Source organism: Uloborus diversus, chromosome 3 (assembly GCF_026930045.1).
Source record: "Uloborus diversus isolate 005 chromosome 3, Udiv.v.3.1, whole genome shotgun sequence".
NCBI lineage: Eukaryota > Metazoa > Arthropoda > Arachnida > Araneae > Uloboridae > Uloborus > Uloborus diversus.
In genome coordinates this window covers 102,527,600-102,554,155 of record NC_072733.1, presented here as the reverse complement: position 1 = coordinate 102,554,155, position 26,556 = coordinate 102,527,600, and the positions used below count along the sequence as shown (strand labels likewise).

The following is a 26,556-nucleotide window of genomic DNA, read 5'->3' as shown; positions in this document are numbered from 1 at the left end:
CTTTATAATTTAAAATGCGTTCAGTTGAGTCATTGTGATTTTAATTTGAGGTTGTCAAAATAAATGAACCTTAATTGGAAAAAAAATCATTATTTTGTGTCTCCTGAATTCTTTTCGGTTATTGTTATCAGTCAGTTATTGTTATCAAATTATATTTGTACCAAAGTGATCACATTAAGCGGCGTCTACTGTACTAGATGTAGTCATGTTTCAAGATGTATTGTGTGTTTGTGTCACACAATATAATTTTTGAGTTAGCAAATTCAAAAAAAAAAAAAATACTGGTAAAAGTAACTTTACGGATTCAAAACGCAACTCAACTGTTCCTCTGAGGAGACTATTTAGGCGACTATTTTTGAAATTTTAGGCTACTAAAGCAACTATTCTCAAGTAAAATTTTGATGGCAACCCTAATTTAACCATTGTCAAGTGACCGGAAAAAGTTATCATTAAATCAAGGAAATTGTTAAATCAAGGAGCATAGACATTCAATGAAGTCAAGTTCGGATCAGTTAAATGTGTTATTAGATTTATAGGAAATCGTTGAATCAGGTATCGTTAAATCAGGTATACTGTATATGTTTATCTTTTGATATGATTTACATTGTTATAGAAACAATTTCAGTTTACTTTATGTTTTACTCTCTTCAAAGGCAAAACTGGCTGATGACAAAGATAAACTAATTATTCCTGTTAGTTTTTTACAAAAGTGGCCTCCTGACCAGCTGGCTATTCAGTTTGTTACACTACAATATATACCATGGAAAACTGGTGATGATTTTTCTAGTGGTGAGTTTAACAATTAGACATTTTCAAATTTTTTGCTATCTGTTGTAGTGTTACTTATTTTTTCCATATTGGTGAATAACCTACAATTTATTTTGGAGAATTGCTTAATGTTTTCCACATTCCTGTATATATTTGCCTATTACTACATGAAGTTATGTCACAGAATTTTTTGATATTTATGGCTTATTACAGCCTGCCAAATTTTTGACATCTTACAAAAACAGGGTTTCTGCAGCCCCTTGAAACGTCCTTGAATCTCTTTTGATTTTCAAGGGTCCCCATAAGTACTTGAAAATTGTATGAAGTCCTTGAAAACTATTCAATTTCTATGAAAGAATTTCCCTTTTGCAGGGTTGCTAACTGCTCTGCCAAATTAGCGAAACTCTGCGAAGAAATTATTGTGCATACCATTTCTGGCCAAACGTTTTCAAGTGATCGTGATTATATATCTCCTTTCGTTTGTGATGCTCCTGTCACAGGGGCAAATGTTGTCGGACGGGGATCCCCGTACTGGAACTTCGTTCGGTGGGTGGGGAGGGTTAAAGGCTAGAATGTGACAGTGCAAGTGTTGGCGTATAGGCATTTCAAAATCCGACTGCATCCGTTTCCTTTTAAACACTTCCTCATTTTTGTCTACTATGCCATCCTATCACTTAGACCTTAATAACTTTTTGTAAACTATTATTTTTAACCCTTCCTATATATATATATATACAGTCGACGCTCGTTATAACGACCACACATTATAAAGACCATTCCATTATAACGACCAGTGGTAAAAGTCCCAACTTTACCCCTATATACTCTATGTTAATTTGCTTTCGGTATAAAGACCGTTTGTATTGTTTAATCCAATATAGCGACCGAATTCAGCGAAAACTATTTCCGGTATTTTTCTTAGTAGAACATTTTTGCAACCTGAAATGACCTTGATTATTGTTTAGAGACAAGCTGCACGGAGTCTTCAGTGTTCAGTCTGACTTGACAGGTGGGAGGGGAATTCCCACTCACGCCACAGCATGGAAAGAATAGAAGGAAAGGAAACATGAAATTTCCGGATACCTTAGAAAAGGGGTTGACAAATGTATTGGTATGGTAGTTTGGTGTTTGAATTGCATGAATTTTAAGGGTCGATTCTCTGAAATAAGAGGAACCTTGGAGCCTTGCTGTCGGTGCAGATGTCTTGTCAGCTCAGTTGTGATAAGAGGTTTGTGGACAAATAACCTGCTCTTCAATCTGAACCTGGACAGGTTCAGGGTCATGTGCCTTGGATTAGTCATCCTCTGCTGAGGGAAGGAGTGAAAAGACTTTGGTAGATTCTTTAGTAAAATACCAACTGACCAAGCACTATGTATTTCTTCGCAATTGAATGAGATGGCAGCTTCAAATGTATGCAAAGCGATAAGTCTAGAGACTAAAATTGAAATCTTAAGAGAAGTAGATAAAAAAGCACTGAAAAAATGTGAAATTGCAAGGGCTTTCAAAATTTCCAAAAGCACCTTATTTGGCATCATTAAGAGCCGGGATTCAATTTTGAAAAAAGAAGAAATAGGAGTCAAACCATCCAGAAATAGGTCCCGCGAAAGGAAATTTCAGAAGCTTGAAGAAAGATTATATGAATGGCTAAAAATAATGCGATCAAAAAATGTTCCAATAGATGGAAATTTGTTAAAGTCAAAAGCTCTAAGTTTTGCTCAAAAAATGGACATTGACGAACCTGCATTCAAAGCTTCGGATGGATGGTTACAGAAATTTAAAATCAGGCATGGTCTTTCACTCCGGAAGCTTTGTGGCGAAAGTGGTTCAGTGAATAAAGAAGCACCCACTCAGCATAATGTCGTCGCCCAGGTGTCACTGGGACGTCATCTGCTGATGATAGAGGCGTCTCGGCAACGTCACTCTCCGGCGTCCTAAGTCTGCCCCCATGTCCGGGTTCAATAACGGTCTGTAGACGTCCCCAGAAGGGCACCGTCTGCCGTCCGGGAGACAAACTGCGACTATTAAGGGACGGCGCAGAGACATCTCAGGATCGCCTTAGGGCGGACTAACCCACATTAAAGCGACGGTCTCACGGCGCCCTAGGGTCGTCCACAGACACACCCTTCGGCGTCGGGTGACCGTTTATAGTGCTTTATATTGTGTAGAGTGAGCTTTATTTGACTATTTTATTTTTTATTTCAACTTATTATTTTTTTAAAATTCAGTTTACTTCAATTTGTAGCTCATTTAGTTATGAAAATTTTTATTATTACAATTATTTTTTTTCCCTTAAAAATTCATCAGGTTTGCAGCCCCAATGTTATTTGACAAAATGAAGCAAACTAATTTTTAAAAAAATATAAATTAAATTAAAAAATAAAAAAGCCAATTAAAGCAATTTTAGTTTAATATATTTATCATCACTATAAATACATATATTGAACGCCTTTCAGTTTTTTTTTTTTTTTTTTTTTTTTTTTTTCAGATCAATTTCACTCTCAGATAATTAAAAAAGTTGTCATTCATTGTTTTGGTGCATTGTATTCTATTGATTATTTCTTCCAAGCTCTTTGGAGAATGGAAAGTCCAACAATCTTTTCCTAAAGCAGCTTGAAAAAACACAAAAATACAGTTTAGGCATATTGCATTCCTTGAATGAAAATTTTTATTATCATTTTATGTACCTTCTTACTTGTCTATTTATGTTTATGACTTTCCATTTTTTAAAAAAATTATTAATATAAGAATTTAATATAGCTATTATAAAAATTTAAAATGCAAAATTTTAGTTCACTGTGATAAAACTGTAAGGAGGTAGCCCTTTCATTAAACATATAATTGGAGATTTTCAAGTTTTAAGCAACAGCTTTGAATTTTCTTATAGCAAGTGGCTTGAAAAAATCCTCTTAGTAATGCAATTTAAAACTACTTGAACTAGCTGTTAATAAAATATCTTGCCTACAATGGAGCAGCCCCTGCACTGCTTATACATTTTCACATGTAATTTATTCCTTTTAATAACTTTCCAAAACCTGAATATACATAGTACAACTTTTAACCTAGTACATAATATTAAGATTGCAATCAAATTTTGTTTCCAGTTGAAAAACAATTCAAAATTCTTATTCGCGATATAAAAAGTTGTGTAAATGAACATTCACATTTAAACAAGTTATTCTTAATTTATTCCCTGCATGTAAGCAATCAATATTAAACTGAAATACGTCCCCCCCCCCCCCAAGTTGATAAAACTATTGCACAATTGATTCTTATCAATACACAATGAAATTCTAACTGAAAATAATTAAATACATTAAGCCAGGACTTAGTTTTGCAAAAGAAAAAAAGAAGTACAAGTAGCACAACATTCTTATATAATTTACCTGAATTGCATTTAATGGATTCCATGAAGTTTGATACAAAGAGCAGTACTAAAATAATACAATGAAACACCTTTATTGACAAATTTTATACAATAGATTTCTTTAATTATTGGCTGTTCCCTTATCAGCTAGTCTGCTGAATGCTTCAGCCAGGATTTCATTTTCCCTCGGTCATCTGCTACCTTCATGTTTTTTCCAATACCATCTGAAAAAGAATTAATGAAGAGAAAAAAATAAGAATATTTTCAAAAACCACAAAAAAGGACAGCACAATATATTAATGGGTTGGGGGGGGGGGGGGAGGAAGAGAAAGAAAAACATTACTTGCTCAATATAGGAAAAAGTCATGCGATTTTATAAGCTATTGTACTAAAAAAATTCTTATTCCTGGCTTGTCAAAATATTGTCCTATTCCTTTAGTCCCCACTGTTAAATGAGTAATCAAAAGATTCATCCCCCATCTCACAGGGGCAGATCCAGAAATTGTTGTAAAGGGAGTCATGTTTTAATGGCGAACGTTGTATCACCTACGTAAAAAAGTATCAGTTAAGTCCATCCCCAAGGATGATGACGCACCCCCTCACATGCTACAAGGCACCCCCCCCCCTAACCCAATGAGATAAAAATCCTTTCAATTATACCCTACCAACCCCCTATTTTTTTCAATGTCGCAACCTGCACCATAGATCATATTTTTTCAAATTTTCATCATAAAAGTCATTTCTTTTGGCAGATAGGCTGGTCACGCTACCACAAGCTTTGAATATATGGCATTAAATTTATAAATTATTGGAAAAACATAGACACACATGTGGTTTGAGGTTGAACTCATTAGTCATGATTGTTATTTTGAAAATGAACAATTAGAAAACTCAAAATAGCAATAACCCCAGTAAACGAACCCAGTCACTCCTTTGAATTATGAGGCCCTGAGAAGAAATACCTTACAGAACGGGGACACACACACATGTTAATATTCATTCCATGTACTATTTTTCATATCGAAAAAAATGAAGTAATAATAATCACAACAAATTACTGTCACAGGGACCCTCTCCTGAATCCGCCCTTGCCCCCCCCCCCCCCCACACGCCATTAACATTGCAAAAACCTAACAGGCACCATCATCAATGTTAAACTCAAAATCAAATCAAGAATGTCTTCCAGTTTAAAGCAAAGGCAATACTTACTACTACAGGGGGGGGAGGGAGAACAACACTTAGAAATTTCTAGCTTAATAGCCACTTCTTTAGAAATAAATCCGCACCAAAAATTTTCAAAACTACTTCTTCAAAAGATGTTTTTGTACACTTTTCTTGTTGAAAACATTTCTATTACTATTTTATTTTTAATTTTTTTATTTATTTTGTAATTTCATTTGAAAAATGAAATTATTATTATTGAATAAGAATGTAAATAAGGTGTTTTATCTGCAGTATTTATTTTTATTGCATTTATTGTAAACATTTCTACAGAACAATGCACCATTTTCCTTTGAATTTTCAATACCAAACAAAAATACCAAAATTCTTTAAATTTGAAAGTACCAAACTCACTTACACATTTTATAAATGTCATAAAATAGAAATTTTAGAAGTATTACTTCATATGTGCTTAAGTGGCGTTGCGAAGGGGGTGAGGGGCTGAAAACAACCCTCAGAAGCATTGGTTTTAATGAAAATGTAAATTATAATACAGTAGTTTATGCATATGAAAAGGTTGTTTTGATGGAAAAAAAAACCCTTCAGAAGGTATTTTTGATCAAAAATACCCTCCAGAAGGTATTTCTGGCTGCGCTAGTCATGTGCTTAGATGAGCAAAGACAGAGTAAATACAATTATCCTTTTGAGTGATTAGAAAACTTAGATCAGATTTTTTTTTTCTTTCATTGAAAGAAATACATTGTATTTTTTATTTTTCATGTTAATGCTCTTTAAGTATCTATTGTAACAAAAAGCAACAGAACACAAAATATGAAATCAAACTTCATTGATCATATTGAATTTGCACAAGAAATATGTTTGGTAAAACCCTCCTCGAAACAAAAGTCTGGGTACAGCCCTGGCACATAGTGTACAACACGCAAATGACTTCTTATTTAAAAGATTATTTTTATAGTCACAAAAAATATATATATATACATAAAAATAAGCAATCCAGGTTGGATGAAATGTCAATGTCTAAATAAAAAATAATTCATAAATGAGCAATAATAAATAAATAACATTTACACAAATAAATGCAAAATTAAGTTACGAATATTGTAGTGGGAAAAAAGAAAAAACAATCACTAGTTCAAAAAATTAGTTATTGGAGGGGGGAGGCGAGTGGGCGGTTAGGGGTTTTGATGACTTTTTGCAGGGAAGTAACAATCTCAATACATGGCGATCGAAAAAATTGGTTTAAAAAAAAAAAAAAAAAAAAAAGGCGAGAAAAGTAGTACAGAAAGCAAGTACAACTCAACAACACTCTGTTCAATCAAAGATATATTTTCTTGAAAATAGTAATTAGTGTAAACTGTAGAAAATTTTTTTAATGCAGGGAAGGGGGTCCTGATGGAATGGGAATGGTATTATTGAAACTGAAACAAACTATATCTTTGAATGCTTTTTTTTTTGGGGGGGGGGAGGGGTCGTAGCTTAGGAGGCGATGCACCATTTCCCTCAAGGAATGGTCACCCCTTGAATATTCACTCAGTTTTATATAATAACTGTTTTCTGAGTGTAAGCTATTCAGAGTGAATGATATGGAAAAGCCTATATAAAGGTACTGGGACTCGGAATAAACGTTCAATATTCGAGTGTATCGGTTAAAGGAGGTATTAACACAGATTTTGTTTTGTCATGCATTCTTGTCAGTTTGTTCACCAAACCCCAGCCCTCTCATACTTTCCAACTAAGTCGACAGACTCTTGTCAACCCTGCATTTAAGCCTGAGAACCCCCCTCCCCCAACAGTAAGATCTCTTGTAATTCCTCAGAATTTATTCATTGAAACCAAGCTTAACACAGACATGAGCATGCACTTGATTGACAACATAGTTGCTTTTGTGAGAGCATTAATTCAAAGTCATGGGAAAATATAAGTAGCAGATTTGCTACACTCTCAATTATGTGCTATTAAATTAAAAAAAAAAATACAGTATAACCCCGATTAAATAATTGTCAAAGGACTGGAGAAAGTTTTCGTTAAATAAGGATATCTTCAAATCAAGGAGCTTATACATTCAATGCAGTTAAATTCGGACCAGTGAAATGTATCGCTCAATTCAGGAAATCGTTAAATCGGGTATCGTTAACATCAAAGTTACACTGTATTTAAAATGATTTTTAAATATTCATTTTGGAACATTTCATACAGATACCTATGACTAAAAAACAGCTCTAAACCGAACTATAGGAAACTCAAAAAATAATAAAACAATCAAAGGACTTAATTAAAAATTCAGTTGCATGAAAAGGGAGAGATATGGGGGGAGGGGGGAGCAAAATTAGAACTGTAACTCCTTTAGTTAAAATTTCAGTATGCATACATTAAAACATTTGTCACGATTTGATCTTCAAGAAACTTAGCTCAACACATAAGCAAAACATAAGTCAATCGATGGAAATAAAAGGTGAAAAGTGAGGTTAGATTTATATAATCTGACAAATAAAAATAATAGTTAAAAGAACTAAAAAAACACGCTTTCGTAGCAAAATGAACTAAAAAGTGAAAAATAATCTTTGGATGATAGTAGTTGATCAATCACTTAATTTTAATGTAATACAAAAAAGCGTGGGGTGCTGTCTATTTACATTTCTGCTTGGACAACAAATGTAAGAAATTCAAGACAACTGATAAGAAGCCCCCCACGCTTTTTTGTATTACATTAAAATTAAGTGATTGATCAACTACTATCATCCAAAGATTATTTTTCACTTTTTAGTTCATTTTGCTATGAAAGCATGTTTTTTTAGTTCTTTTAACTATTATTTTATTTTTATGTTTTTTAGTCTTATGTTGGAGAATTATCAGGTAAAATTGCAATTACATCTTTTCGTAAAAGTTGAATTGACGAAATTATTTTTAAAATGAGTGCGAGGTAATATCTTAAAGTTAAGACAAGAGCACCCCGATGGGAAGCTACTGTGAGTCATCGATGTATGTTTGCGGAAATCATATTTATATTACTTTGAAAATTTGAGATGCATTTGAATAAAAGTTTTGTTCAACAATGGTCTGATCAGCAATGAATTTCCAATTGAAGGCTCACCTAAATTTTGGCATGAAATTAGTTAAAAAACAATTATATTTCATGTTCTAATTACCTTGGAACATTGGAACAAATTTTGTCTGATGCAGAAAAATTAAAGGTTTTTGTAGATATTTTTAAATAATTTTTGCGAGCATTTTTTTAATGTATTTTTTAAAATTTTTCCTTTTTCACATTGTTGGATTTATGCCAAAATATTGATTAAAATTGGAGGAAACTAACAATTAAAAGAGTTAATTAATTAATTTGATTATAGAATATTGCATTGTCATCGGGTCTGAGGCCGCGTGCCAAATTTCAAAAGAATCCGATCACAGGAAGTGGGCGAAATTTGAGCTGCAAGATTCCGTTACAAGATACATACATACATACAGGTGAAGCTAATAAAAGCGTGTTAAAAACAAATATTATTTGCATTTGAAAGAAAGAAAAAACATGAAAATTCAATACAAAAAGATATTACCTTTTAGACTTGAAAGTTAAAGTAGAAGCATTTCCATTCTGCTCTTCGATGCCTTTAAGTTTTCTTCCTTAAAAAAAAGGAAGAAAATTATATGTAATGACAAAAAGTACAATAGTATGTTAATATGTATTTGGTACTTCATTATAGTACCCCTTGAATCTTCTATATATGCTGCATTGATATCACAATGTAGACAATTTTACATAGTTTATGAAAACCGAAAACAGGCCATCACTCATGCAGTGCTACCTACTGCTTACACATGGGTTAGAAAAATAATTCACTGGTTCAAGGGACCAGTAGGCAGGGCTGTTTGATTTTAGCCGGGCCAAAAAAGGCCAGTCGGCTTTATTTGGTTTAAACCACTGTAAAAAGCCGGCTTTTTAAAGAAAAATAATTTTTATGGTATTTTATTGTAATTTAATCAAAATGAAAATTATCTTTGTACCTTTAATGCAGTTACGACTGTATTATATCAAGTTCCATGAAACACTAATAAAAAATTTGGTAGTTGTTAAATAAAGTCGGTCACAAAAACAAAACCTCGCTCTAATATTAAGAATATTAGTCCAGTTCAATGGAATTTAAATGTTTATAAATAAATTTTAGTAAAATGCAAAAAATCATATGACACTGCTGCTGTCATACCAATCATTTGGTTCAGACTTTAAATAACAATGCATTACAATTTTGTAATAAAAAGGAGAAGAAAAAGTAATTTCATACACTATATCATGCATGTGAGTGCAAGGGCCACCTAGACCCAAAGGCCTTGTTAGCATGGGACAGGCATCCCCATAAAAATCGTAACATGATTCTGATTCCGAACCATGCCCAGTCAACCAGTTTTCGATTAGGGTGACATGGAATCTTGTCAGCGCTGGTCAAGTCCCCCAAGAACGATGGCATGCCTCCCTCTTCTCCTAAAAAAAGCAGCTCCTAAAAATTTCAATGGCTCTTGGTGACCTCGCAGACAAACTTTACGTAAATACTACTGAAGAAATTCTCCAGAAAAAGAGCATGATCATTGCATTAGTAAATTAAAAACTATATATGATTTTTTTTGCGAATGACAAAAATTAAAAGGAAGTAAATCATTCTGAAAAATTTAAAGCAGTTGAATGCAATAAAGTAACAAAACGATGCATATAACAGCAAAATCACTTCAGGTTTATATACTCTTAAAAATTTGGCGTAATACTTCAAGGGAGTAAAATTACAGAATCATGACATAAACATCTTTAAGGAGAAAACCAAGCATGAGATAAAGAAAAATAATTTTCAGCTTTGAAAAACAATAAAATCATTATTTTTAAACATCATCTGCTTGCATTATAATACAGAGTATACGAATTTGCTTGCAATAAAACACATTATATTAATGTCAATCACAACTGTCTAATTTCATACCATAAAAAAAAGTATCGTTGTTAAATTTAGTATCAACAGAATCTGCAACAGTCGAAGTATCGGCATGATTGTGTATTTACATTACGTAACGAGCACCTTTTTTTTTTTTCTTCACATGCTGCAGGGACACGCAGAAAACAAAACAAAAAAAAACATAATGCTTTTCAGTACTTCAAGAACGTATTCCTGTAAACATTTACACTAAACTGCCACAAACACAACGGACAAACAATGGAACACATCATATAGTTAACACTACATTTCAAGTAAAAACGCACACGAATATACATTAAAAGTTTGCTTTTTTCTTTTGGTGACGTTAAGGATTACTCTTAAACAAACATCTTTAAGAAAAGATGCACACAACGTTCTTATTGCATTTCTATACGTAATAAACAAAAAAATATTTTTACTTACCTTTCATGCTTGCAAAAACATGGCCGAACGGCGAGCGGGAGTTCAGAGAGACGGCGCTGGTTTAGAATGCTGCGCATGAATATCTCGAAATAGAATCAAAAATAAAATCACCGTTGAAAGCTTAACTTTTTTCTTTATTTTATCCATGTTTCTTCGTTACAATGTGTTTCGAAACAAAAAGACGCGATTTTAAACCTTTCAATAATTTATTTATTTATTTCTTGCTAAGGAGTATATTTTACGCGGAATATCTTGATGAAGTGTAAGTGTAAAAAGGTTCGGCGTCGCATAGACGGCATGAAGTCCGTCGCCAGGACGACACAGGGACCAGGGTAGAGGGCTGGAACCCAAGTTGAGTAAAAGGGTCCTCAAATGGTGAATGTTATGTCGTCCCAGGGACTGACTAAACTGACGCTATAAGACCAAACTGGAAAAACACGGTTTTAATTAGTAATTAAACTTTTTTGAAGCAAAATATACGTTTTTCATCTATTTTCAACAATTTTATCATCTTTTGACTCATTTTCTGTGCTAAATTTTACTAAAAATAAAATTAGAGGCGTCCTGTGGACATCATATTGAAGCGCCCTCCAGACGTCAAACATACGACCATTATGGGACGTCTCGCTGACCAGTTCTGCTGAGTGGGCAGTGAGCAGGTGGAAAGAAGAAAAGCTGAAAGAAATTATTGAAAATTATGCCCCGGAAGATATTTTTAACGCAGATGAGACTGGCCTGTTCTTTATGATGAAACCTGATAAATCTTTTGTTTTGAAAAACGAAACGGCAAGTGGAGGGAAAGAAGCCAAACAGAGACTAACAATTATTTTATGCTCAAATATGTCTGGTACCGAGAAACTCCCACTCTTAGCGATAGGAAAATCAAAAAAGCCGAAGTGTTTTAAAGGAATCAAAACCTTGCCTGTTTTTTATAAAAACAACAACAAATCGTGGATGACATCTGTTATTTTTGTGGAATGGCTACGTTGCTTGGATAAGCAAATGACAATTCAGGGTAGGAAAATTATTCTCGTGATTGATAACTGTTCGGCTCATCCCAAACTGAAGGGGTTAAAATCAATTAATGTGGAATATTTTCCGCCAAATGCCACGTCTGTTCTTCAGCCTCTAGACCAAGGTGTCATCATGTCCTTTAAACGCAATTACAGAAAGTTACTGCTGCGAAGGATTGTTTCTGCACTCGACGAAGGTGAGGAGTACAAAGTGGATGTCCTCACAGCTTTGCATCTGTCTAAAGCAGCATGGAATGGCGTCTCAGACAAAACCATCACGAATTGCTTTCATCATGCTGGTTTTAAAAAACCCGAGGAAAAAAAATCTACTGCTGAAATGGTTGTTCAAGCAATCGAAAATGAAAATTTCGATGAAGAAGAGGAAATGTTGCAAGAAATTTCTAACAAAATGCAATTGGATGAGACGTTAAACTTTAAGGATTACGCTAAAATAGATGATGACTTAGAATGTGTCGAACATTTGAAGATGAATTAATTTCTTGATATTGTAGACAGGAAGAAATTGCTGTATCATCATCAGATGAAGAAGAAAACGAAATTGTAACCAACGCTCCTACTATAAAAAATGTTTCTAATGCTGTAGAGACTTTAAAATGTTTTTTTGAAAGGCAAGAAAATACAGAACATTATTTAACATCTCTTACTGAAATGGAAAACTATGTTCTGCAAAAATCCCATGTGCTAAAAAAGCAAACAACTATTTCTGATTTTTTCATGAGAAAATAACTTATCTGTAAGTATGAAATTTTTTTCTACTTTAAAGTCTTTTTAATATTTTGTTGTAATATTTTACACTCATAATTTTTTTAATGATAAAAATAATGTGAAGATAAAACAATTATCTTTTTTAAAGATAAAAATGAAAATAATTTAAGCATTTAATTAAAATCTTTGAAAGTTGCCAATTTTAATGGAGCTACAGAACATTAATGATGCATGCGTATTTTTAAAAAAATCTATCCCTTATAGTGACCACTCGTTACAAAGACCTTTTTCTGTGGAACGGAGACGGACGTTATATCGAGCGGCGACTGTATATATATAATTTCTTTTTGTTAAAGACTTGTATGCTCATTGTTAGGCCACGCCCATTTCCTAGCAGTGCGTTTTCTAGGAATCAAGAGAATAACACTTCACCTCATTTTTGTCACAATAATCCCGTCAGGATTTTTTCTAACGCATGTGTCATCCTATGCATCCCCACGCAGGAACTTCGTTCCATGCGTGGGGAGGAGGAAAGGCTTGAGAGAGACATTGCAAGTGTCGGCAATAACACATTTCGAAATCTGATTGCATATGCTTCTGCAGCACTCATACATTTTTGTATACTATGCCATCCTACCACTTAGACCTTAATAAGTTCTTGTGGACAGTTATTTTCTATCCTTCTTACATTCTTGTATGTTTAAGTACTCAGTCTTAAGCTAAGTACGTGTATACTCCCTAGGATTTTTTCATCACTATGTTTGGTGACCCTTATTCCAAGTTCTTCTATTGTTGTCTTCTTGGCTATTAGCCTTTTTAATGGCCGAAAATTTATTTCATCATGGAATGGATGCATAAAGATAGCTGGTCTACGACTGAAATATCATGAAGAGCAGTGGTGCCCAACCTATGGCCTGCGGATCTCAGGGGGTTCGTGATGCAGATTTATGTGACCCGTTGTTGTGTTCAATATTATTAAACGCAAAATACGAATATAGTCTGAAACATTTCAAACCAACTGATCATCCTCATTCGGTATTGTCAATGATAGAAAATTTGATAAAGCCAAGTAGTCATGTATTGGTTTCTGAAAAACAGATCCAAAGTACGTATAAATGAAATAAGCATGCAGTAATAATGGAAGCAAGTTTTGACTTATAATTGTCTTTCATTTTCCTTGTTTTCCCATTCTATTTAAAAAACAAAATTTATGATTTTTCTGGCCCGCTATATCCCTTTTGATATGAGGTGTGGCCTGAGGTGAAAATTAAAAGTTTCGGCACCATACTGCTGCGTAGCATCAATCTCAGTTCTATAGATTTTTTTCCCGTTTTACTTTATACACAATTCCGACTTGAGTTTGAAGGGCAAGAACTGAAGTAATTTTTTTTAGGAAAATTTTTAAAGGGTCAACTACATTGATCAAAACAATTAAAGGATATTGTAAGTCTTGTACAAAAAAAGCTATTAGCAAATTTTTTTTTGCATAGAATCAAAGAAGAGAGTCACAAATACAAAATTTTCTCAATTTCAAACATCGCAGTATGCAAATTTTGAGTTTGACGTTGAACACGTCGTTTTAGTGATAGCAAATGAGATTTCGCTTTCAACTTATTGTAAGACAAAGCAGAAAAGAATGATCAACATTCAGTAAGCTCATTGTTTTGATGAGTGTGATGCCCCAAAGAACTCATTTAATGGAATTAGAAACTTCTAAAGTGGTTGGCAGGTTAGAGGGGAGCCAAACACAGACCGAGGCAGCAGAAGCTATTGGAGTTTTGCAAAGTGATTTCTAGGATATGGAAACATTTTTTAGAGACTGGAAATGCTGGTCAAAGATCAGGACAAGGTCGCAGATGGTCAACAATGCTCAATGAAGGCTCTTAATTAGCTTTAAGAGCTCGAAGGCACCGAAGTATCAATGCCACTCCACTACAACGACTCCTTCGCTCATGTATTGGCTGACCCTACAATTTTGACCCAAACTGCCCGAAATGGCCTTCACGCTGTATGTCTGTATGCTCGTCTACCAATGGTGTGCGTCACATTAGCTGTGAGGCACCGTGGCACTGTAGGGAGCTACATTCTTTTCTCTGACGACTCCTCCGTTCTTATCTTCATCCTGATAATGGCATATTTTCATCTGGAGGGAGCGTGGCACTAGAAACAATTCAGTGTTCGTGCCCAAAAGTGTCAGATTTGGTGATGGTGATGCGATGGTGCATGCTGGCACAGAGGCGTAGGAACTATATAAAAGTAGTGGGAGCTGGGGCTTATGATAGGGGTCCAAGGGACAGAAGCAGTAGCACCACCAGATTTTTTTGGGGTTGGAGCAGTTGAAAAAAATTTTCTTATTTGAAATGATTGTCGATCCTTTCGTCTTCCTCTCTCTTTTCCAGTAATGTTTCCAATCATATCTAATATATAAATTCAGGCAGTCAGAAGCAGAGGGATGTAAGTGGACTTCAAGTTTTGAGTAAAACGTATCAAATAAGCCTTCATTGATTTTTTTTCTAAATCATGCTGTACAGCAGCACCTACCAGGGCTATTAGTACAATCTCTTGCCCCAAGACAGAGGAGAGGTCCCTCTACTATTTGAACTGGTTATCTCCAAATTTTTAATTTTGCCACTTACATCTTTTTGCTTCTCACTGCCTCAATTGTATATGGAGAGAATGAGGTAATAAAACTTCTGGTTTTTGGAAGGGGGTCGGTCAGTTCTCGAAGATGCGCACGTATCAATAGGGGGGTCCTGGGACTTTAGCCCCAGAAAATTTCTGAAATCTTAGTTCTAAAAACGTAGTTTTAGACGGTCTTTGGTAGTGTTAAGGAGAGAAAAAGTTGGAATGCCCTCCCTGGAAAATTTTCGAATTTATGTCTTTAAAACGCGAATTCAGACCATATTTATGACGATAGGAAAAATGATATGACTCAGGGATTGTCCTCGATCGATTTACATCTCTTTCCCAATATTTCAAAATTGAAGTTCTAAAAACGCAATTGAAGACAGTCTTGAATGATGTCAGAGAAAGGGGGAGGTTCTAGGGCTCTCTGGAATTTTTTAGAAACTGAAGTCTTAGAAAGCGTTCCTCAATGAGGTTATTGGAAAAGATTCCTTCTCCTTAAAGTTTTAGAAATTGTAGTTTTAAAAACTGAATTTTCATCCTTCTTTTTTGATATCAGAAAGAAGTTTTGGGTGTCGCTCTCCGAAAATTATTCGAGATAGATTATATTTGTTGATGTTAGAGGCATAGCAATGTTTTGAAATTGAAGGGAATATTATATAATCTATCATATTGTGGAGGTCAAGGTATTCAGTCATGGGTTCTCTTCCGGGAATTTTCAGGAAATCGCTCTCTAAAAACAAATGTTGCAAGGCTTTTTAAAATTTTAGGAGGTATGGGAGGGCTTCTGCAGCGTAGCATTTAGAAGATTTTCTTTTATGAGAACTAGAAACAGAGGAATAAGTAGAGAAACAGTGCGCCTGAAATGTGTTTAAATAAAATGTTCGTTGTATAGTTCAGATAAATGTTAGTAAAAGTACTTCAGAAAAACTATGAAATATTGTTGGTGCTTTTTTCTAACAATAATAAGTGAAAAGGAAAATTTTTAATCGTAAAAATGGATATGAAAAAGTTTCCCAGAACCTCAAATATTTTGAGGGGTGCTCGAGTGTCCTCTTCCACATGCATTTTTTTAAAATTTTTTTTTTTTTTTCAAAACATAGCTGTAACAAAAAAACCCCTTAATTTTGAGAAAGCAAAAAAGAAGAATAAGTGTAACTTCATAAAGTCTAAATGTTCAAAAAAAATTTTGTTTTCAATAAACTCGCACTGTTTTTAACATCGTAACAGTGTTTACAATTATTAAAGTTTTTTTTTTTTTTTTTAAATATTCTAACGAAGATTTCACCGATTTTGATTAGTGAGAATTTTTGTTTCTGTGTCGTAGTACCTTAGAATTCTTTAAATTATATTTATCTTTGCAAATTTTTAACTTCATGAAAAAATTAATCCCTCAGGGTTTTAGATATAACAAAATAATGGATAAAAAGTTTTTTTTTTTTTAGTTTTTACCGTGGGATAGTTCTGGAAATTGTGTTTTTTTTTTTTTTAATCACAGTAATGATATGTATCCGCAAAAGTAATTTCTGGGTATGTCACTTATTTAGGTTGTTTCTTCTGACAATATTTATAACCAAAAATTAAAAATGTAACTTTTATAGAATTTTAAAAATTTGTTTGAAGAATTTGTATCTCATTCTTTTAGTCTATGTCTCCTGTCAGAAGATCACTTTTGGTTTCGATAGACCATCGAACAATGATATTTTCGCTATCTGATTGTATCTTTTGATCGGAACATGGAATTTAACACCCGAAACATACGATCATAATCCCTCGAAAATTAGTTTAGAACTATTTTTTGTTCTAAAACTACATTGCTAATGTTTTGAGAACTCGCTAAAGCATTTTCTTTGGTCGGGGCTGAACTTTTTATGAAGAAATGAAAAAAATAAAAAAGAGAAAGAAACGATGGATAAAAAATGCTAAATAAATATGTTTGTACATTGGGCTTTTTTCTTTTCTCCCCCCTCTTCTCTCTCTCTCTGCATTGTTTTTTCTTTTCTTTTCTTTTCTTTCCTTTTCTTTCTTTCTTTTTTTTTTTTTTTGATAATTGCAATACATAAAAATATTATATGACCACTCAGTATTTTAGTTTCACTTTCGTGTCATATTTTGAAAGTTTATTTTAATCAACGAATCTAAAAGGATTCGCTGGAAATTCTTTAAATAGCGTCCGGGAGGTCAGATAACTTAAAATGAGATAAGTTTCTGTAAAGCTAAAATTGAGTAAGTTTACCTTAGAAACCTTCTTTTTGATACATGTCTGGAGCACCTTCATATTTCAATGCCAAACTGACTCATAATTATCTCTTTTTAGCGAAAGTGTGAGATACAAATGGCATGCAAAACTAAAAACATTTAAACTGAGCTACGCTACAGTGTAATGTGTAATACACGTGCGAAAGACGAGCTCGAAGTGGAGAGGGCGGAAAACAGCCCTATGTAGATAACTTGTCTTTAATAATTTTTTTCTTCCGGGAATCGAGAGATTTGAAAAGAGGGAAACCCAAATGTCTGATCATACTAACCACTCCATCTCTCCCCTTTCTTTGTCGGTGATTATATGGAAATTCCTAGAAAAGGTAGATCGCATTTTTGAAATCAGATTTGAGGTAGACAATGTACTGCAAAAAGCTATACTGTGAGAATTTTTTAGGGGGAGCTGAGCCGGTCTGAAATATTATAGAGGGAGCTCAAGCTCCCCCGCTTCCTACGCCTATGTGCTGGCATCTCCATTAATGGGCTCACGGATCTGCATGTCATTCCAAATGGAACTCTGATCAGTCGTCAAAGTAGGGATGGGATCCTCAGACCTATTGTAATCCCTTACCTTGCAGCAATTGGAGGCGACTTCATGTTAATGGACAACAATTGCAGACCACATCATTCTAACTTGATGAATGATTTTCTTCTGGAGAAAGGAATCATACGAATAGAATGGCTAACGTGTTCTCCAGTTAGGAACCCTATAGAGCATGTTTGGACATTCTAGGCAACAAGTTTCTCGACACCTACGACCTCCACAAACTCTTCAAGAACTGGAAGGAGCTCTTCAGGAGCAGTGGGACAAAATACCCCAGCCCCTCATTAATAACCTCATTGATTCCGTGCCTCAGAGGTGTTTTACAGTGCTGGCCGTCCGGAGTTACCATACCCCCTACTAAAAGTGATTTTCTTATAAGGAAACCCCAATTTTTACTCGCTTTTCTCATATGCACAAAGTGTGTTTTTTTTGTTAAAAATATATAACTCTCACACTATATTTATGTTTTTAGTATTTTTCATTTGTTGCTGAAACTGATTGGCATCGTGAGTTTTATTATGTATCTTAGTTATACTCAATTGGCAACACCGTTGGTGGTTGTTCCGTTTTCACCTGCTGCGTGAGTTGTGCAGCACGGTATGTTGTAAGACATCGTAAGTTCTTCAAATATATTTTAATCCACATCTAGACTCGTTTTAGTCTTTCTTTCTTCATTATGCCTTTTGGGAGTTTTTAACACGTTATCAGCACGAACGCTCTTGGAATAAATGGAGAGGATCGACGAACGATCGACTGATGCGAGAACTAGGCCTAACTAGCAGCGATTCCCGAAGTAAGGTTTTAGAAGAAGCAATTTAACTCGTTTTTGAAGAAGTTGGTCATCGTATTTTTTTTCATTTGAAGGTTCATTAGAAGGAACTGAAAAAGAAATGGCTACCGACGAGCATAAATTGCCGAAATTGAATTCTGACAACTACCATTCTTGGTCAATTAGAGCTCGTGCTCTGATGGTGCAAAAACGCTGCTGGGAGGCGGTTGAGCCCGGATACGGTCATGAAATGACAGACAACCAAACTAGAAGAAATGAAGAAGCTTTAACACTGCTTTTTTTAATTGTTGAAGACAATTTTCTCGATGACATCAGCGATTGCAACAGCGCGAGAGAAGCGTGGAATACATTGAAAGATATCCATACTAAGTTTGGACTGCTGCACACCATACAATTGATGAAAGAATTTTTCAATACAACAATGAAAAATAATGAAACAATGCACACCTATTTAAGTCGACTAATGGACATTCATCGAAAACTTGCGAGCGGAGGCTACGCCTTTACAGATAGGGAAGTGGCATTAATAATGCTGATTGGATTGCCAAAGCAATACGAAAATCTGATTCTAAATTTAGAGAAAGACGAAGTTAACCTATCAACCTCAATGGTGAAATCAAAACTACTTTTAGAGGAAAAAAGAGTAAACAGAAGTCAGAATTTTTACCACGAAGAAGCAGCACTCCATACAAGAAACTACAACCCCCCCCCCCTCGTGGAAACCAAACGAGAAGAATGAAAGAAGGTCGTCATCAAGAAAACCAGTAGAAGAACATGAAGCCAAACCAAGGAAAATTAAGTGTTTCTCATGCGGAGAATGGGGCCACATTGCAAAGAACTGCAATTTACAGAAAGGAAATAAAAATAATTCCAAAACTGGAGAACAAAGAAGAGACAGTGCACTTTCTGCAAGAAATGATATGGCATCAGTGAACCCCCTACTCTGGATCCTGGACAGCGGAGCCACAGAGCACATGACTTCTGACAGAAGAAAATTCCTTAGTCTGAGAAAATATGCATCTGAAGTTGAAGTGGCTAATTCTGAAAGAATAAAAGTCAGTGGGATTGGGAATATTTCATTTTGCATACATGAAGAAAACGAAGGAAGAAACATTACCATTCAAGATGTTTTATTTGTCCCAGAGCTAGGAGGAAATTTACTGTCTATTGGAAGAATAGAAGAGAAAGGCTTTAAAGTGGAATTTGCAGACGGCAAAGCCAAAATAATCGACAGCGAGGGAAAAATATTCCTGTCAGCCAAGAAAAAAGGAAGACTTTACATCATTGAAGAACAGATAGAAACTGCCTGTATGACTAGAACTAAAAATACTGAACTGTTGCACAGAAGGCTCGGTCACCCACACTACAGTGCCATCAAAAATTTGGATTCTCTTGAAGAAGACAAAGAATCGGCAAATACACCTTGCACCGTCTGTATTCAAGGGAAAATGAAGCGGAAAAAGTTTCCAAAGTCTGCCAGCACACGAGCCAAGGATCTCCTTGAAATAATACACTCAGATGTTGTTGGCAAGATTTCCCCTTCGTCTCTTGGAGGTTCAAGCTATTTTGTCACATTTACAGATGACTACTCACATTATACTACGTTATATACTATGAAGGCCAAAGCAGAAGTATTGAAAAATTTGACGAGTACCGCCGCACAGTTGAAAACATCCACAACAAGAAGATCAAGATTCTGAGAAGTGACAATGGGGGAGAGTTCAAGAATGCAAGTTTTGACAAGTACCTCACCATGCATGGGATCCAAAGACAACTTACAGTGCCAGAAACACCTCAGCAAAATGGCAAATCGGAGAGATTGAATCAGACGTTAATAAACACAATAAGATGTTTGCTAATTGAATCCGGAGCAGGCCATGAATTTTGGGCCGAAGCAGCAGCTACTGCAGCCTACCTAAACAACAAGCGACCATCCTGTGCAATAAATGGCAAGATCCCCGATGAAGTTTGGTCAAGCGCTGAAAGTAAAGTAGATCACCTCAAGGTATTTGGATGCAAGGCATGGAGTCATACTCGCACACATTCAAGGAAAAGCAAACTTGACCCAAAGGCTATAGAATGCGTTTTTGTTGGCTATCCAACTGGAGTCAAAGGCTATAAGCTATATGATTTGAAGAAAAAACAGTTTTTCGTGAGCAGAGATGTGATCTTCGAAGAAAATGTTTTCCCCTTGAAGATGGAAAATTGTAATGATACTGCAGAAGAAGCCATTCTTAGCATTGAAAGCTTAGATGAAAACTGCATGTATACATCTGAAGAAGAAGTTGATCTTTCAAATTTAGGAAACCAAATGCCATTTAAATCATCAAGAATCACAGGATTTATGCACTGAAGCGTGCTCGATTCAACAGATAGAAGACGTCCCAGATGACAAGTGTGAAGATTTAAATGAATCATTTGGAAATACTATTGAAGAAGTGCATGACACACACGATGATGTTATTACTGAAGCGTCAAATAGCAGTTCGGGCAGTGGAAGCAAGAGGGGAATAGGTGCAAGGCCTGTGAATCTTCCCAAACACCTTTCGGATTACTATCTCTACAATGCCAAAGAGACACTCCATGATGAGAGAGACCCAGTGACAGTCACTGAAGCCATGCAATCCCCTGAAGCGGACATGTGGAGAGAGGCAATGAATGAAGAAATTGCAAACCTCACTCAAGCCCAAACGTGGGAACTCACCACGAGACCACCAGGCGTGAAGATAATACCGTCCAGGTGGCTGTTTCGCAGAAAAAAGGATGAATCTGGAAAACGAACAAAATTCAAGGCCAGAGTAATTGCAAAAGGTTGTGTTCAGGTATCTGGCAAGGATTTCCAAGACACCTTTGCGCCTGTCATCAAGCTTAAATCCATTCGACTGTTACTTGCAATAGCTGCCGAAAAGGATTATGAAGTCCATCAAATGGATATTACAGCTGCCTATCTCAATGGCGTTTTAGAAGAGGACCTGTATATGGCACAGCCTGATGGATGCATTGAAAAAGGTAAAGAGCACCTTGTCTGCCACCTGAAAAAGAGTATATATGGTCTTCGACAATCGGGAAGAGTGTGGAATTCTTGTTTGAATGACTTCCTAATCGATTATGGATTAATAAGAGCTAAAGCAGACCCTTGTATCTATTTTTGCCATGAGAGAAACATCATAATTGGAGTCTATGTTGATGACCTCCTAATCATTGGCGGCATAGAAGAAATAAACAAGTTCAAAGGAAAAATTAAAGAAAAGTTCACTGCAAAAGACCTAGGCCCTGCCAGCCAAATATTGTCGATGCAGATTAACAGAGAAGAAGATGGGTCGATCACGCTGGATCAAATTGCTTATGCGTCTGAAATTTTAGACACATTTAAGATGAGTGATGCAAAACCAGCTGCTACACCATTAGACCCAAGCATCAAGTACTGCAAGCCCGATGATCAGCAGGGGGCGGAATCGAAGCAAACGGGGGCCAGCTTCCCTTATCGACAAGCCGTCGGCAGCCTCTTGTACTTGGCCTGCGGCACACGACCTGATCTCGCATATGCAAGTACATACATGAGCCAATTCAACGAAAGGCCGATGGAAGAGCACTGGAGAGGAGTCAAGCATATCCTCAGATACCTCAAGGGTACTAAGTTTCGGAAATTGAAGTTCCAAAGAACCGGAAAAGGATTGCTTGCCTTCTCGGATGCCGACTGGGGAGGGGACAAGACCGACAGGAAATCCTTCAGTGGATACATGCTTTTACTTGCTGGAGGACCAATATCTTGGTCTAGCAAAAAGCAGACCATCACTGCTTTGTCCTCCACCGAAGCCGAATATGTGGCCATGTGCCACGTAGCAAAAGAAATCTTGTGGTTCAATAGCTTGGTAAAAGAGGTAGTAAGTAGCCGCTTATTTGCCTCACCTCAAGTTGTAAATGTGGACAATCAGGGAGCAATATTCATTGCGAACAACAGAGTGACTTCAGAAAGAAGTAAGCATATAGATATCAAACACCATTTTCTACGTGACCTGGTTTCCAGTAATATATTGAAGTTTGAGCATATACCCACAAAGGAAAATGTGGCAGATGCCATGACAAAACAAGTTTCCAAAGGAACATTGAGTCATTTGAACTATGTGATGACTTGTTAGGTTTTTTTTTATTAATTCTTTTGAAGTCCTGCAACCATGGACCGAGTTTGCAGCTATGAAAATACTTTTTATTTTCTTAAATTTAATTTCTGTTAAAAGTGTATTGAAGTGTGTTCTTTTTAAATTGTAGTACCTAGAGTTTGCCATGTCAGTATTTTTTTTGCTTAATGGTTGTATTTTTAATTAGAAGTTTTATTTTCATTGTGTTGTATCTAGTGTGATAGGCAAGGGAGCATGTTAAAAATATATACCTCTCACACTATATTTATGTTTTTAGTATTTTTCATTTGTTGCTGAAACTGATTGGCATCGTGAGTTTTATTATGTATCTTAGTTATACTCAATTGGCAACACCGTTGGTGGTTGTTCCGTTTTCACCTGCTGCGTGAGTTGTGCAGCACGGTATGTTGTAAGACATCGTAAGTTCTTCAAATATATTTTAATCCACATCTAGACTCGTTTTAGTCTTTCTTTCTTCATTATGCCTTTTGGGAGTTTTTAACATTTTCTCCCTTTTGTACCCAAAAGTTTTTAAAAAAGTATTTTTTCTGCCATACAAATGTAATTTTTATCAGACATAGTTTACTACGGCTGTCGATAATGTATCAATCATCCAAAAAGTTCTCCAGGTTCAAGATCAACCTAAAACCTCAATATCCTTTAATTGTTTTGAGCAGTGTATTTAAGTTGCCCCCCCCCCTAAGCAGTTGGGCGAGTTGGAGATCCCCAACCAGCCGACCGGGCTAGTCCGCCCCTGTTTTTACATATTTTCAAGCAAGATCAGAATTTGAAAAGAATAACCTTGTGATTGTTCATTTATTTTTTAATTGAAGTTAAATTTTTGTAAACAAACTTTTAAAAACAGAACCAACGCTAAAAAAGGAAGAAAAAATATTTAAACATGGGGCCTTCACTGAATATGTGCTTAGCAGAAAATTGCTTGCTCTACTTAAATTTCAATCCTTTTGCATCCTGCATGAATTTTAGTTATTTTAAAATTCAAAAGTTAATTTGTAATAAGCTAGCTTAGAAGGACACTTTTTTAAATAAGGTTATACTATTGTGCTTATTACAGTGTTCCCGCTGAACTACCAGTTACCTGGGTCCCAGGGACTCATTAATGGTGAAAAAGTGGGTCCTTTGATGAAATATTTGAGTCCCAAATCTGTTCAGCTAAATAACACTATTATAAAATACATAAGGTCGTAAACTCATTGCCTGTGCACTTTCAAAAGGAAGATAAGAAAACTTGGTGACTATATAAAATATACTAATAAAGGACTTATATCTTAAGTGTTTTTAATCAATACTTGTCATTAATACACGTTTGATGAAAAGGAATACATAACGATCGTAAAAAAATTGTCTACTACTTTAAATTTACACTGGCAAATAGTTGCTAGGGGGCAGGTTATCAGCCAAATGGTGGCCAATAACTTAAGAGTCAAGCAGCCGTTGCTATTACCAAAAAATTGAAAGTATTAGGTAATAAAACACATAAATTAGTTGTCTTTTCTTTGCAAATATGTATCTTAGAAAATTGTTTACTTCTTTGTTAAACTAAATAAATTCTATATACGAATTCTATTTTTTCCCCCACAAAATTTCTTTTTCCCCCATCCCAAGAATTTCCCCGCTTTCTTTTAAATTTGCGCCCTCCAATGATAGCATCATCAAATTCTTTAGTTTATTTTCCATCAGCCAGTTTCTGAGGCTCGTTTTTACTCTGAGCTTACTGGCACAACTAAAGCAACTTTTGAAAGTTTTACAAAGTCAGCAAATTCATCGTTGTATTCTCTAATGAAGAGTAGTAGCAAAATCTTTCAAATCAAACACTTTGAAGTTCATAGCCAAGCACTTAAACTAAAAATGTAGCCATTATTTCATTTTTATCAACAAATTTGGCATCACTTCTTGTTAAAAATATATACCTCTCACACTATATTTATGTTTTTAGTATTTTTCATTTATTGCTGAAACTGATTGGCATCGTGAGTTTTATTATGTATCTTAGTTATACTCAATTGGCAACACTGGTTAGTGGTTGTTCTGTTTTCACCTGCTGCGTGAGTTGTGCAGCACTGTATGTTGTAAGATGTCGTAAGTTCTTCATATATATTTTAATCCACATCTAGACTCGTTTTAGTCTTTCTTTCTTCATTATGCCTTTTGGGAGTTTTTAACACGTTATCAGCACGAACGCTCTTGGAATAAATGGAGAGGATCGACGAACGATCGACTGATGCAAGAACTAGGCCTAACTAGCAGCGATTCCTGAAGTAAGGTTTTAGAAGAAGCAATTTAACTCGTTTTTGAAGAAGTTGGTCATCGTATTTTTCCATTTGAAGGTTCATTAGAAGGAACTGAAAAAGAAATGGCTACCGACGAGCATAAATTGCCGAAATTGAATTCTGACAACTACCATTCTTGGTCAATTAGAGCTCGTGCTCTGATGGTGCAAAAACGCTGCTGGGAGGCAGTTGAGCCCAGATACGGTCATGAAATGACAGACAACCAAACTAGAAGAAATGAAGAAGCTTTAACACTGCTTTTTTAAATTGTTGAAGACAATTTTCTCGATGACATCGGCAATTGCAACAGCGCGAGAGAAGCATGGAATACATTGAAAGATATCCACACTAAGTTTGGACTGCTGCAATTGATGAAAGAATTTTTCAATACAACAATGAAAAATAATGAAACAATGCACACCTATTTAAGTCGACTAATGGACATAGGCGGATTTAGGACTGAGTTCCTGGGGGGGCAAGAATTTTTTTTTTTTTTTTTTTTTTTGAGCAACATTTTAAATTCTCCCCCCCCCCCCCCCATGTTTTGGTCTGTTTTCCTCTGATGCATAAAGCCATGCTTTACTTTTTCTTTGTTTCGTTTTCATTAATGTGTTTTCATGCTGTCCTATTTGCAGGGGTGATTGTGTTCCGGTATTTTACCGAATTTCCGGTATTTTCGGACGTATTTCCGGTATTTTTATGTCCGAAAATACCGGAATTATGTTTTTTTTTGTTATGCTTTTATCTCCCTACCTCCGCAATTTTTAAAAATTATATAATACTCATCAAATATACCTGCAAGCGCCTTAAGATGGACAAATAAATGTCAAGATAATTTGTATAACACCAGCTCAAAAGTAACTTTGTAACCCATTAAAAATTTAATCACATGTACACACAATATTTTGACTCAGAACTATTTAATACTATGGCAAAGATGCATTTTAGTAATAAGGGTCAAAGATTACCCCCCCCCCCCCCTCCCCCCGTCTCGCTTTGAAACTTTCAGGTATTTTTTGATGAACTCACAATCACCCCTGTATTTGAATTGACCTGAAGAGAGGTGACTGGTATCAAGAGAGTGACGCAGGGCTCCCTTTTAAGTAGGACATAGAATATTCCCTAATGTAGGGGGTCCGGGGGTTTGTCTCCCGGAGGAAATTTTGTAAAATGGATATAAAATTCTGCATTTCGAAGCCTTATAAGGGTTAATTGGATAGACAAAAATCTCTGGAAAAAAAAGACAAATATATATATTTAAGTTTTATGATTTAAATGTGCGTAAGTTAATACTTTAAAAGAAATGCTATACAGATTTAGAAACTATGTAACATGAGAGTAGCATACTACTTATTAGAACAATTCATAATTTATACACTTGATAAGAAATAAAATTGAAGCACACTTTGCTTAGGAGTTTCAAAGACTTGTCTAATTATTTTCAAGGTTTGGTTGGTTAGATTGGGTGTTTTGG

The 26,556-nt window shown here is 35.3% G+C and overlaps 1 protein-coding gene and 1 long non-coding RNA gene across 4 annotated transcripts in view; one reads left to right on the top strand and one right to left on the bottom strand.

Moving 5' to 3' along the window:
- LOC129218148 (uncharacterized) overlaps positions 1–26,556 on the top strand; it is a 336,406-nt gene that overhangs the window by 213,864 nt on the left and 95,986 nt on the right. For both annotated transcript variants that reach the window (XM_054852364.1, XM_054852365.1), the window contains one exon: positions 654–789. In XM_054852364.1, coding sequence (XP_054708339.1) covers positions 654–789 — 136 coding nt within the window. The remainder of the gene's footprint in view (positions 1–653; positions 790–26,556) is intronic.
- On the bottom strand, positions 4,219–10,722 carry LOC129218150 (uncharacterized). 2 transcript variants are annotated; one of them, XR_008580296.1, is made up of 3 exons: positions 10,696–10,722; positions 8,869–8,935; positions 4,219–4,356 (listed from the first exon to the last, which is right to left on the bottom strand). It is a non-coding gene; the product is annotated as an uncharacterized LOC129218150 (long non-coding RNA). The 2 variants fall into 2 exon arrangements; XR_008580295.1 differs by lacking the exon at positions 10,696–10,722 and adding an exon at positions 9,595–9,754.